The sequence below is a fragment of the Schistocerca gregaria genome, chromosome 3, assembly GCF_023897955.1.
Source record: "Schistocerca gregaria isolate iqSchGreg1 chromosome 3, iqSchGreg1.2, whole genome shotgun sequence".
NCBI lineage: Eukaryota > Metazoa > Arthropoda > Insecta > Orthoptera > Acrididae > Schistocerca > Schistocerca gregaria.
In genome coordinates, this window is record NC_064922.1 from 566,238,753 (window position 1) to 566,252,072 (window position 13,320).

General features: G+C 42.0%; 1 protein-coding gene and 1 long non-coding RNA gene across 4 annotated transcripts in view; one reads left to right on the forward strand and one right to left on the reverse strand.

Annotated features, from left to right (window-relative positions):
* LOC126353817 (uncharacterized) overlaps positions 1-13,320 on the forward strand; it is a 145,576-nt gene that overhangs the window by 124,136 nt on the left and 8,120 nt on the right. The window lies entirely within an intron of this gene.
* LOC126353816 (lateral signaling target protein 2-like) overlaps positions 1,445-13,320 on the reverse strand; it is a 296,323-nt gene continuing 284,447 nt past the window's right edge. The window contains exon 12 of one of the 3 annotated variants that reach the window (XM_050002931.1): positions 1,445-3,195. In XM_050002931.1, coding sequence (XP_049858888.1) covers positions 3,184-3,195 — 12 coding nt within the window. In that variant the 3' untranslated portion in view covers positions 1,445-3,183. Of the gene's footprint in view, positions 3,245-13,320 lie in introns of all 3 variants that reach the window. The other 2 variants (XM_050002929.1, XM_050002930.1) reach the window with 2 other exon arrangements.

Here is a 13,320-nt window from a genome sequence, read left to right on the forward strand (position 1 = left end):
TTGGAACAAGCTTTTAGTACTCTGTTGGAAATGCTATCACTTCCATGTGAGCTTTTACTTTTTAGTGAATATTTTATTTTCCTAATTTCAGTATGAGAGGTGGGTTGAATTTCAATTTTATCAAATTGCATACGTACTGCCTCTTCAATATACTGCCTTGCTTTTTCTAATGAATCGCTGGAACCTATTTTCTCTACAACACTTAAAAAATTGTTAGTAAAAAAGTTTTCTACTTATGACTTCATTGTGTTTGATAGAAATGCAGTCTTCCTATGCTCTTGGTTGCCCTGTTTCCTTTTCACAATATTACAAATTGTTTTAATTTTGTTATCAGATATGCTAATCTCAGACATAATCCACATACTTCTGGACTTTTTAACGACTTTTCTTAATACAGTACAGTAGTTTTTATAATGTTTCATTGTTTTGGGATCATTACTGCTTCTAGCTGTAAGATACATTTCCCTTTTCTGTTTCCAAGATACTTTCATCCCTTTAGTAAGCCGTGGCTTTTTACATGGTTTCTTGCAATTATATTTCACTGTTTTCTTAGGAAAACTGTTTTCAAATATACTCACAAAGGTATCATGATATGGTTAAATTTAAAATTAGCATCATGTTCCCTGTACACCTCATCCCAGTCTTAACTGTTGCAAGCTTTCCCTAAAATTTTGAAGTGTTAAATCATTAATGGAATGAACTATTTTGGAGGACTGTTTTGCATTACTGTATAGAGCTATATCATATACTGTAACTAGCTGCGCATCATGATCAGACAGACTATTCTTAACAGGAAAAGTTTTTATTTGATTAAATTTATCTTCGTCTATGAAAACATTATCTATCAGTGTGCTGCTTTCCTGTACCACCCAAGTAGAAAAATCAATAACTGATGTCAAATTGTTCAGATCTGTAGCTGAGGAACCTGGACCATCCTATTTTAGAATCAAAGCATAGACTTCCTGAAACAGTTTGACATCACCTTCACCATACTTGAACTGACTGAATAAAAATTTCAAGTCAAGAATGCTAACCATGGACAACTGTAAGCAAGTGGCTACTTAGCCAGTATGCTTCTGTTAACATCACACAAAGGAAAAATCATTCTAATTCTTAACTGAGTCATGTTCGTAGTCTAAGGTGCAAGACTGGTGCAGAAGTGGAGGGAGAAAAAGATACGATGGTATAGATGAAGGAGGGAGGAGGAATGCAAAAGAGAGAGGGGAAATTATTATGCACGACATGTTTTTGTTCTGCCAATATAAACTTGTAGCATAATGCTGTTTATGGTGCTTTGTTGTTCTGTACCTACCTTCAGTGCGAAAACTTGCAATACTCACATTTTCATCACTTCAGTATATTGTTTTCTCCATAGATTATTATTCAATGCTCTTTGCTGATGTTTCATTTGTGGCAAATAAATAAATAAATAAAATAAAATTGATAAAATAAAAAACCAGGAAGTGTTTATCCCAAAATCATTCATCATATTTGCGCTACAAATTTTATTTACATGATGAATGCAAGTACACAGTTATTATGAAAGATCAGTAATCCAAATATCTTAACATGTTTTATGAAAGAAAATGTGCTGCTTTTCACATAGGCGATGAAGAACAATGGTTACGACTTTTTTTCCATGATGTGTTTCACCATTCTGTGCCTCATTCACCAGCATAAAACACCAAAAGAATGAGATTACTCTTATCGGTCCACCACAAAAACCAGCACTCGTACAGGCCATGTCAATGTAAGCAATCAACAGAAATGAGAAAACTATAAAAATTCAATGTATCGTGTCATATAAAATGTTAAAGAAAATTGTCAGCAACTGAACTGCTATAGTTATGATAATTCCTGTAATACAGTCTATAAATTGGCTCTGTCTTAAACATAATAATCATCACAACAAATGGAGGCTTATGGGACTGCAAGGACATATCAGCAAATGGGAGAGAAAATAAAGATATGAAAAAAAATTTAAAAAGAAAATTAAGATTCAGACCATAATGGTTTTGTTGCAATTTAATCTTCATGACAATAATCTCCTGAAAAGAGGTAGTGCTTACATGGAGGAATAAAAGAAAAGTCTTTCATAACTGAATCAACATGCAGATTGCACACACAGTGAAGATGAAACACAACATGACTTTTACAGTCTCATTTACAAGAGCATTCAATAGTCAGTAGTAACAAAATCAATGGCAATTCCCATTTATGAACTGGTGCAATATAATAATTAAAAAACTAGAGCAAATGATCTCAAAACATCAGCACAATTGAAACATTTAAAAAAGTAATTATATAAATAAAATTCTCACCTGCAGCTATTTATATATGTACATACATACATCTCATGATATAAAACTTATCAGTCATTCATCAAGTCTGTGTGAAATATCACACTTAACTGTAATGTAAATCCATATAATACAAAATAAAACACTCTTTTAGGCCTTCCAAAGCATTTTTACAACTGAGAACTCATAGCACATTTCATATTTTACTTCTATTGTACAAAGAGTAACAGCCAAATGCTGCAGACAGTTACACAATTAGTACTTTTTAACAGGCACTGTACCTGTAACAAAATATCACATTAAAGCTTACAGCTATTTGAGAACACTAAGAACTTCTGCAGCATCTTAGATACTAAGTAATCCTGTGGAGAATATTTGGCAACAGTACATGTGTTGTAAATGATTGTAGGCAGCTTTAGTTATTTCTCAGCAGTAAAGTCCATATACATTAGTACTCAAGAATTTTTCAGATTTTTTTTCTACCCCTCACAGTTTGGTAAGTCTAAGGCATCTTATCATCATCATCATCATCATCATCATCATCATCATCATCATCATCATCACAAAGAAAGGCTCACACAATTTAATGAGTTCTGAGAATATCATGAAGAATTCAGTTCACAGATACACTTTACATAAGGCAGTACATGGTTGGACATAACTGAGATTACTTTAACAAAAGAATTAAGTTGAAAAAGACCCAGACCAGAACAAAAGAAGGAATTCTAGGATTTCCACAAGTCTTAAGAAATATTTTGGAGCTATACAAATACATACAAACTATGCTTAACAGTACACTGGACAAAAAATATCACAACCACCAACCAAACAAACAAGTGAAGACCACAGGAATGGAATCTCAATTGTGTTCTGCAGACAAAAGTTACTGGCACACCTGCACAGAGAGAAGGGATTATTGTGATGGTGTCAACTCTTGAAGTAATCTGAAAATATCAAGTAAAAGTAAATTAAAAACTTATCAAATCTTACACCAAGACAATTTTATCGAACAGAGTTCTACTGGGTGTAACAAAATGATACTGACAAACCTCAAGGATTCATAGACGGTGCTTTAAGGAATATCCCCAAACACTGTTCCAGACAATCAAAGAAGTTGTGACCAATATCCGCCGCTATGTCACTCATTTGTCGGAAAGCATACTTTTGTCCATTGGTGGACTGCAAGTGTCCTTGTAATGGGGCTGACTGGATTCAGTACGTTTTACAGTATGTAATGCATTCCACCAGCTGCAATAATGATGTAGACACTTGTATAAACAGTGACTGCACAAACCTCAATGTGAAAACTCCTTTTCACTCACATGGGTAATCTAACAGCAGGCACTGGCTACTCTAACTTTGAAGCTCTGTCACATTGTTGGATTCCTATCTTCAATTTGCTCCTGAAGACACCCTCTACAACCCTTCAGAGTTCATAGGTACTGGTTTGTTACACCTTGTACATGAGAACTCATACTCAGCACAATATATTGTGCCACAAATATTAATATTAAACAATGGAAAATCAAGGATGGACTGTAACAACTGTGCTGCCATCTAAGTGAGCGTGAGAACCAACAAGCTGTCTGTCCGCATCAATGTCCACCAACAAACTGTGACCAAGAAACAACCAGACCACCCTGTTGCTGAACATGCCATCCAACATGACGTCCTTCACTTCAATGGCTGCTTCACAGCATGTGCCATCTGGATCCTTCCCACCAACACCAGCTTTTCTGAATTGTTAAGTAAGGAGCACTCCCTGCAATATATCCTACATTCCTGTAGCCAGCCTGGTCTCAATCTTCGTTAGTCATTGTCCTTATCCTTAGCCCCTTCCCTGTTCCTAACCCAGTAGTACAAAGCTCTCTATTCCGTCAACACACCTAGTATTTTTACTTCTCTCCTTTTCCACTAACCACCCACCCCCTGTCTCCCCCACTCTTCGTCTAACCTCCTGACTGCACCTAGCTGCTACCCCCACCCAGTTGCCTGTCCCATAATGCCCTGCTGCTTGTGGTCTGGCTCCAGCTGCCAGAGACTGATGTCATGTGTATGAGTTATGAGTGAGTGGGTGTGACAGTCTTTTTGTTGTGCCTTTCTGCAACTCCACATCTCCACTTTATGGTGAGCAGCAAATATTAATATCAGTAAGATAAATATCATAATGTGGAAATCAAAAGGTCCATATATAGGAGTCTACATGAAACAGAGATATTTAAAACCAATCTCGAATGGGAAACCTGCCAAAATATCAAAAAAACAGAAAACTTGCAGGAGAAATATAGTAAATTTCTGCAACATTCTTCAACATCCTTTCATAGCTCTTTGCCTGGAGGGAGGGAGGGAGGGAGGGAGGGAGGGAGGGAGGGAGGGAGGGAGGGAGGGAGGGAGGGAGGGAGGGAGGGAGGGAGGGAGGGAGGGAGGGAGGGAGGGAGGGAGGGAGGGAGGGAGGGAGGGAGGGAGGGAGGGAGGGAGGGAGGGAGGGAGGGAGGGAGGGAGGGAGGGAGGGAGGGAGGGAGGGAGGGAGGGAGGGAGGGAGGGAGGGAGGGAGGGAGGGAGGGAGGGAGGGAGGGAGGGAGGGAGGGAGGGAGGGAGGGAGGGAGGGAGGGAGGGAGGGAGGGAGGGAGGGAGGGAGGGAGGGAGGGAGGGAGGGAGGGAGGGAGGGAGGGAGGGAGGGAGGGAGGGAGGGAGGGAGGGAGGGAGGGAGGGAGGGAGGGAGGGAGGGAGGGAGGGAGGGAGGGAGGGAGGGAGGGAGGGAGGGAGGGAGGGAGGGAGGGAGGGAGGGAGGGAGGGAGGGAGGGAGGGAGGGAGGGAGGGAGGGAGGGAGGGAGGGAGGGAGGGAGGGAGGGAGGGAGGGAGGGAGGGAGGGAGGGAGGGAGGGAGGGAGGGAGGGAGGGAGGGAGGGAGGGAGGGAGGGAGGGAGGGAGGGAGGGAGGGAGGGAGGGAGGGAGGGAGGGAGGGAGGGAGGGAGGGAGGGAGGGAGGGAGGGAGGGAGGGAGGGAGGGAGGGAGGGAGGGAGGGAGGGAGGGAGGGAGGGAGGGAGGGAGGGAGGGAGGGAGGGAGGGAGGGAGGGAGGGAGGGAGGGAGGGAGGGAGGGAGGGAGGGAGGGAGGGAGGGAGGGAGGGAGGGAGGGAGGGAGGGAGGGAGGGAGGGAGGGAGGGAGGGAGGGAGGGAGGGAGGGAGGGAGGGAGGGAGGGAGGGAGGGAGGGAGGGAGGGAGGGAGGGAGGGAGGGAGGGAGGGAGGGAGGGAGGGAGGGAGGGAGGGAGGGAGGGAGGGAGGGAGGGAGGGAGGGAGGGAGGGAGGGAGGGAGGGAGGGAGGGAGGGAGGGAGGGAGGGAGGGAGGGAGGGAGGGAGGGAGGGAGGGAGGGAGGGAGGGAGGGAGGGGAGAGGGAGGGAGGGAGGGAGGGAGGGAGGGGAGGGAGGGGGAGGGAGAGATTGGGGGGGGTATGTAATTGCATTGGTGGGATGGATTAAGTGAAGTACAAAAACATTTCTACCTAGTAAGTGTACCTGTGCAGACCACATTAAACATCTACCTCAAAGCATGAAAATGTTAAATTGTACTTTTAACAGGAATGGTACAAGTAAAGTTATAAGAGATGGGGCAGAATTTTCCAACAGCCACATTACAAAGTTCTTTCAAATGCAGCGAGATCTGCCCCACTGACTTAAATACAAACATTATCTTGTTGACAAGCAAAAGCTTAACGAAGTGAACACATATGCAGCTACATACTCCAAAAGCCACAACACGGTGCACAGCAGAGGGTACTTCGTACCACTACTAGCCATTTCCTTTCCTGTTTCACTTATAAATTGTACACAAAGCATCTACATAACACTTGCATGCTGATCGAGCCTACCGGTAAAAATCTAGCAGAATGCCTCTGAACTGCTTTGATGTCTTCCTTTACCCGACTAGGTGGGGATCTCACACACTCAAGCAATACTGAAGAACAAGTTGCACTGGTGTTCTGCACATGCTCTCCTTGCTACAGCAGATGAGTTACACTTCCCAATAAAATGATGTGTACAATTTGCCTTCTCTGCTACCATCCTTACATGCTTGTTCCATTTTATATCGCTCTTCTATGTTACATCTCAATATTTAATCAACATGACTGTGTCGAGCAGAACACTGCTAATGCTGTATTCAGATGTTACAGGATTGTTTCTCCTACTCATCTGCACTGAGTTACATTTTCCTATAGTTAGAGCAAGCTATCAGTTATCATATAATTAGAAATTTTCTCTAATCATCTTGTATCCTCCTATAGTCACTCAACAATGTCACATTTCCATACACCCCACCATCAGCAGCAGCAGGCTGAAGACTGCTGCTCATCCTGTCTGCCAGGTCATTTACTCCTTTTGTCAGAAAAGTTCCAGGACAAGCTTTTTTTTATTTCTTTATTGCAACACTAAAAAAAAGAGACAAATTTTATGTTACATTGAAATGACCTTGGCCATGTTTCTGTGCAATCTAACTAGGTAGCAGGGCTGTGCTTAGCAACACGCTATTTCGATTCCTGGTGCATTAGTTATGCTCACACAATGGATACTTATTGTGAGCAAAGAGTGAACAGTGAGCGTTAAGCTCAGGAAAACTGATAATAAAATGTGGACAATGATTAAGAAAACATATGCACGCGAGGCACTTTCACCAAGACACATTTTCGAGTGGCACAAAAGGTTTCATAAAGGCAGAGATCCACTGCAACATGATCCCAGAGCTGGTCGCCCATCCTACAACACAAAGTGATGCGAACGTGGAGCACACAAGACAGTTATTGCATGTAACTGTGCATGCAATATCATAAGAGCTTAACTTGAATCATGATGTGTGCCATAAGATTTTACGCAAAGATTTAGTGAAACGGAGACTTTCTGCAAAACTTGTCCCTCACACATGAGCAGACGAACAGAAAGAGGAAAGATGAGGAATTTGTGCTAAATTACTGGACAGAACCAGACTTGATTCCATATTTTTGTCAAAGACTATTGCTGGGGATGAAAATTGGTGTTACCAGTATGATCCTCACACAAAGCATCAATGTGCGGAATGGTGGATTCCTCAATCACCAGCCTTGAAAAAAGTCAAACAACAACCTTCAAGAACAAAGGCAATGCTGATCCCATTCCTAGACAGTTCACGATCAGTACCTCCCCCCAGGCCAAACAATGAACCAAATCTTGAAATGTTTGCAACAAGCAATTCAACTTCGCCACTCTGATTTGTGGCATCATTGTCAGGACTGGTTCTTACTGCGTGACAATGCAGGACCCCACACTGCTTTACCTGTTACCAAGTATGGCCAGACATTCTGTTACTGCCATTCCAAATCTGCCATATTTGCCCTGTGATCTTTTTCTTGTTTCAGCAACTGAAAACGTGGCTGAAAGGGAAGCCTCATCAAGATATCGCAAACGTTCAATGAGCTCTAACAAATGAGCTTGTGAGCATTGCAGTTGAAAATTTTGCTGCTGCTTGCTTCCAAGTCCTCCAGAAATGCTTGCAACTATGTGTAGATAGCCAAGAGGACTACTATGACACAAGCTAGAATCATTATTTGGTAAATTTAACTATCTGTGGAAAAAAAAGTGAAAACAACCCTTCCTGGAGTTTTTTTTTTTTTTGGCGAAGGGAGTATGTATACAAAAAAATAACAGCAGTCCTATCAGACTGCCCTGTGACACTCTTGATGATACCCTTGTCTCTGATGAACACTCAAGTCGAGGACAACTTATTGGGTTCTACTACTTAAGAAGTGTTTGAGCCACTAACATACCTGGGAACCTATTCCATATGTTCATATCTTTGTTCGTTTGTATCTTTGTTAACAATCTGCACTAGGGCACCATGTCAAACACTTTCCCAAATCTAGGAACACAGAATCTGCCTATTGCCTCTGTCCATGGTCTGTAGGATATTTATCACATGAGAAATACATGAGTGACACTTTCTAAATCTGTGCTGAGATGTGAACAGAAGCTTTTCTGTCTCAAGGAAATATATTATATTTGAGCTCAGAATGAAATATATTATATTTGAGCTCAGAATATGTTCAAGAATTCTCTTGCACATTGACGTTAAGGATATTAGTCTGTAACTGTGGATCTGTTCTTTTATGCTCATGGTACATGGGAATGGCTTCTTTCCAATCATTTCAGGCTCAGTACTGAGTGAGAGATTCATGATAAATACAAGCTAATCAAGGGGCAAATGCCCTAGAACACTCTCTGTAAAACCACACTGGAATTCAATCTGGACATAGTGACTTACTTGTTTTCAAAGAATTCAAAATAAAAATTCTGTCTACCAGTTTGACACAAATCCTACATAGTCCTGGTCATATGTTATGGCAGTAAATGAATCAAAGCCATCTATCTAGGCTGTTAGTGACCATACAGTCACCAAAATGAAAGATGACGACAAATGCAGAATCAATAAATTCCTTTTTCTAAATTTTTTTTTCACTGTGGACAATTGTACTATGGTTCCTCCTTTCAACCATTGCATGAATAGCAAAAGACATAGCAAACAATGGAAAATCCAGGATGTAATGTCCTATGTGAATCTTTTTATTGTGCCTATCATGGCTCAGTATTTCTGCTACATGGTAAAAGACATAGCAAGATATGTAATGGCAGGATAAAAATTGGAAATCGCTCGCTCGACAATGTTAAGGGAGCTGGACCTATTGGTAAATGTATAAAATTCTACAGAAGACTACATGAAAGAGCTTGCTCCTCTTGTAGCATCATTATAGGTTGCTGGAGAAATTAATGATTACAAAATAGTGCAGATTATTCACATTTTCACAAATGCTTGTCAAACAGATGTATGTACTGATGGTGCACATCATTGACAATCTGCTGCAGAATTTAGCAAAACATTTCAATCTCAGGTATTATAACCTTTCTGTACAGCAAAAATCTCTTCTGTAGAAATAAACATAGATGCAGCAAACAATTATCTCACAAAGCACACTTTGTTCTACTCCTTCGCAAGACTAAGAAAAACTTATGCCGTGTTTCGTGATTTCAGGGGTGCTTATGACACAGCTTCCCATTGCCGTGTATTGAACAAAAGATGGGGATTGAAGGTTTGTAGCAAACAGAACACATAATGTTATTCTTAATGGAGAGGAATTTTTTGGGTGTAAATGTAGCTTTGAGTATATCCCGAGAAAATGATATAATTAAGACAAAGTTCCACAAGACTGTTCACAGATGCTGATGGTTCTTTTGTCACCAGTCTTCTGGCTCATTTGCTTTGGCGCACCATGAATTCTTGATTGTGCCAACCTCTTCATCTCCAAGTAGCACTTGCATCCCATCTCTTCTATTATTTGTTGGATGTGTCCCAATTTCTGTCTTTCTCTACAGTTTTTATCCTATATATCTCCCTTTAGTACCATGGAAGTTATTCACTGATGTCTTAATTTATGTCCTAACATCCTCTCCCATATCATTGTTAATGTTTCCCACATGTTCCTTCCTTCACCGATCCTGCGGAGAACCACTGCATTGCTTATCAGTCCACCTAATTTTCACATCCTTTTATAGCACCACATCTCAAACACTTTGCGTCTTTTTTTCTGGTTATTCTAAAGTCCAAGATAAACTTCCATATAATGCTGTGCTACAAACCTACATTCTCAGAAACTTATTCCTTAAATTAAGGGCTATGTTTGATAGTAGCAGTCCTCTTTTGGCAAGGAATTCCCTCTTTGCCTCTGCCAGTCTGTCTTTTATGCCTTCCTTGCTTCATATGTCATGTTGTTTTGCTTTTGTGTTATTTTGTTTTCAAGGTAGCAGAATTTCTTAACTTCATTTACTTTTTGGTCGCCAATTTTAGTGTTAAAGTTTGCTGTTAGTCTTATTTCTGTTTCTCATCATTATTTTCATCTTCCTTGGATCCTGCATGCTACAGAATGATATCAGTTCTGCCGAGATCCTGGATGATGCAAGACAGTAATCTGGTCATTGCTGGGAATACAGCATAACACTCCGCCTCTTATCATCACTACTACTACTACTACTACTACTACAGCCGGACCAATGGTTGCTTCCAAAGCCTACCAGTCAGCACCAGTCTGCCACAGGGAAGAAAAAATTTCTAGAACTATTGGCTGCAGGGACTATTCGACATTGAGATAGTCCATGGACATCTCCCCTCCATTTGCTTGTGGGGACTCTCACATCTGAAGCACATGAACTATACTGGCTGCTGCCCCATTCTGCATCTCCAGGATTTCACAGCCACATTAACAGGCATTTAGCTGTTCAGCACAATTGTTTTTCAAAATGGAAATCACCATATTCAATACACAAAAGGCAACAGTAACCATGCCCTTCAGTTTCTCTGAATACACCAGAATACTGTTTGGCCTAAGGAATGCGGCTCAAACATGGCAGCAATTCATCTAAGTAATGCTTTGTGTATCTGTATTGTGTGTTGGTTTTCTCCACCTCTGCCACTGAACATGGCAAAAATCTGCATTTTTTTTTTTTTACAGATGTTCTCATTACATATTAACAGAGACAAGCGCATGCTTTGATAACAGGAGGTGGAATTTTTGGGGCACTTTACAAACTAAGGTTGACTTGATTTAGTCAGTGCCCCTCCCAGGGAACTTACAGCACTTCCACCATTTTCTGGGTATGGATAACTTCTACATGCACCACCTGTCCCAGAGCACAACCATACACCATGTGATCAAAAGTATCCAGACACCCCCAAAAGCATACATTTTTCATATTAGGTGCATTGTACTGCCACCTACTGCCAGGTACTCTATATTAACAACCTCAGTAGTCATTACATATCGTGAGAGAGCAGAGTGGGGCACTCCGCAGAACTCACGGACTTTGAACATGGTCAGGTGATTGGATGTCACTTGTGTCAGATGTCTGTAAGCAAGAGTTCCACACTCCTGAATATCCCTAGGTCCACTGTTTCTGATGTGATAGTGAAGTGAAGGGATAAAGCGACACACAGAGCACAAAAGCATACTGGCCGACCTCATCTGTTGACTGACAGACGACCGACATATGAAGGAGGTCTTAATGTGTAATAGGCAGACATCTATACAGAATTCCAAACTGCATCAGGATCCACTGCAAGTACTATGGCAGTTAAGCGGAAGGTGAGGAAACATGGATTTCATGGTCGAGCGGCTGCTCATAAACCATACATCGTGCCGGTAAATTCCAAACACCGCCTCACTTGGTGTAAGGAGGGTGTAAGGAGCGTAAACATTGGACAATTAATCAGTGGAAAAACACTGTGTGGAGTAATGAATCACAGTACACAATATGGCAACCCGATGGCATGGTGTGGGTATGACAAATGCCCAGTGAACATCATCTGCCAGCATGTGTAGTGCCGACAGTAAAATTATGGGGTGATGGTGTTATGGTGTGGCCATGTTCTTCATGGTGTGGGCTTGCATCCCTTGTTGTTTGGGAGGCACTATCACAGCACAGGCCTACATTTATGTTTTAAGCACCTTCTTAAATGGAATGTTTTGGAAAGCCAACTTCGTGCAAGGCCTCACCGACTTACATCGATACCTCTCCTCAGTTCAGCATTCCATGAGGAATGGGCTGCCATTCTCCAAGAAACCTTCCAGCACCTGATTGAGCGTATGCCTGTGAGAGTGGAAGCTGTCACCAAAGCTAAGGGTGGGCCCAACACCATATTGAATTCTAGCATTGCCAATGGAGAGCACCACACACTTGTAAGTTATTTTCAGCCCCGATGTCCAGATACTTTTGATCACATAGTGTACAAGCACCACCACATTCACTGGCCCAACTTTACAAGCACAATGCTCAGCAAAATGGAGCTCAGCAATGTTATCTGCATTCTGCAACACCACCGCAAGCTTTAGAGGCTCAGTGCTCCTAGCACACTCTACCCCGCAGCTCCACTAGCTATTGTTGTTGAAGCCAGCCAGATTGTGACTGGAGCAGCTCTGTAACAGCAAGTGAATGGTATGTGGCAGACACTTGGTATCTTTAACCATAAATTTACAGAAGCACAGACAAAATGGAGTGGCTTTGAAAGGGAACTTTTGGTGGTCTACAAAGCCATTAAGCATTTTACACTGGATGTAGAGGTACACCATTTCATAGTTTTTACCAATCACAAACCAGTTTCTTTGGTTTTCAGTACGCCCTCCCCCACCTGGAAATTTCTCAGTGCTGCAGTTCCAACACACAGGATTAGTCAGTCAACTCCCTACTGACATTCATCACTTGCACAGTGTTGATAATGTTGTGGCTGATTACTTCTCCTGAATAAAGGCAGTTTCCATGAACATCAACTTAACACAACTGCCTACAACACAAGAAACCACCACACAGCTATAGGTGCTCATCAACTCAACAAACACAGGAGCCTATCTGCAGAAGGTCATAATGGCCAACTTCCTTGTGTGGAGTGACATATCCCAAAACCATCCACGAGTGTTTGTTTCATTGTGTTCTTAAGCAATCCATGGATAACGCCACAACAGAAATAGTGGCAGACAGATTCATGAGGCCAGGTGTGCAGTGTGATGGTCGGTTATGGGTTAAAATTTGTTTGCCTTGTCAATGAACTACAGACAACAGGTCCACAACACAAAGGTACATTCAAAAAATTTACATACGCTTTTTCACATGCCCACATCGACCTCATAGGGCAAGCAAGGTTTCAAATATGTATTCACCGCAACTGATAGATCCACCAGATGGATATAAATTGTACCCATCGCAGACAGCTCCGTAGAAACTATTGTACAAACATTTCTAAACTCATGGATTGCATGTTCTGGCCATCCTGTGAGCATGTCGATGTAACAGGGCCACCAATTTGAGTCACGTTTATATTGTAGGCAGATTTAAGTAGCTTTATTGCTCCATACAGACAATGCAGCAGGTCAACTCATCTGCTGCCTACAGATACATGTGTTGCAGCATGCTGCAACTGACCAACCAACCCAGACAGAATCAATCCTCTACTAC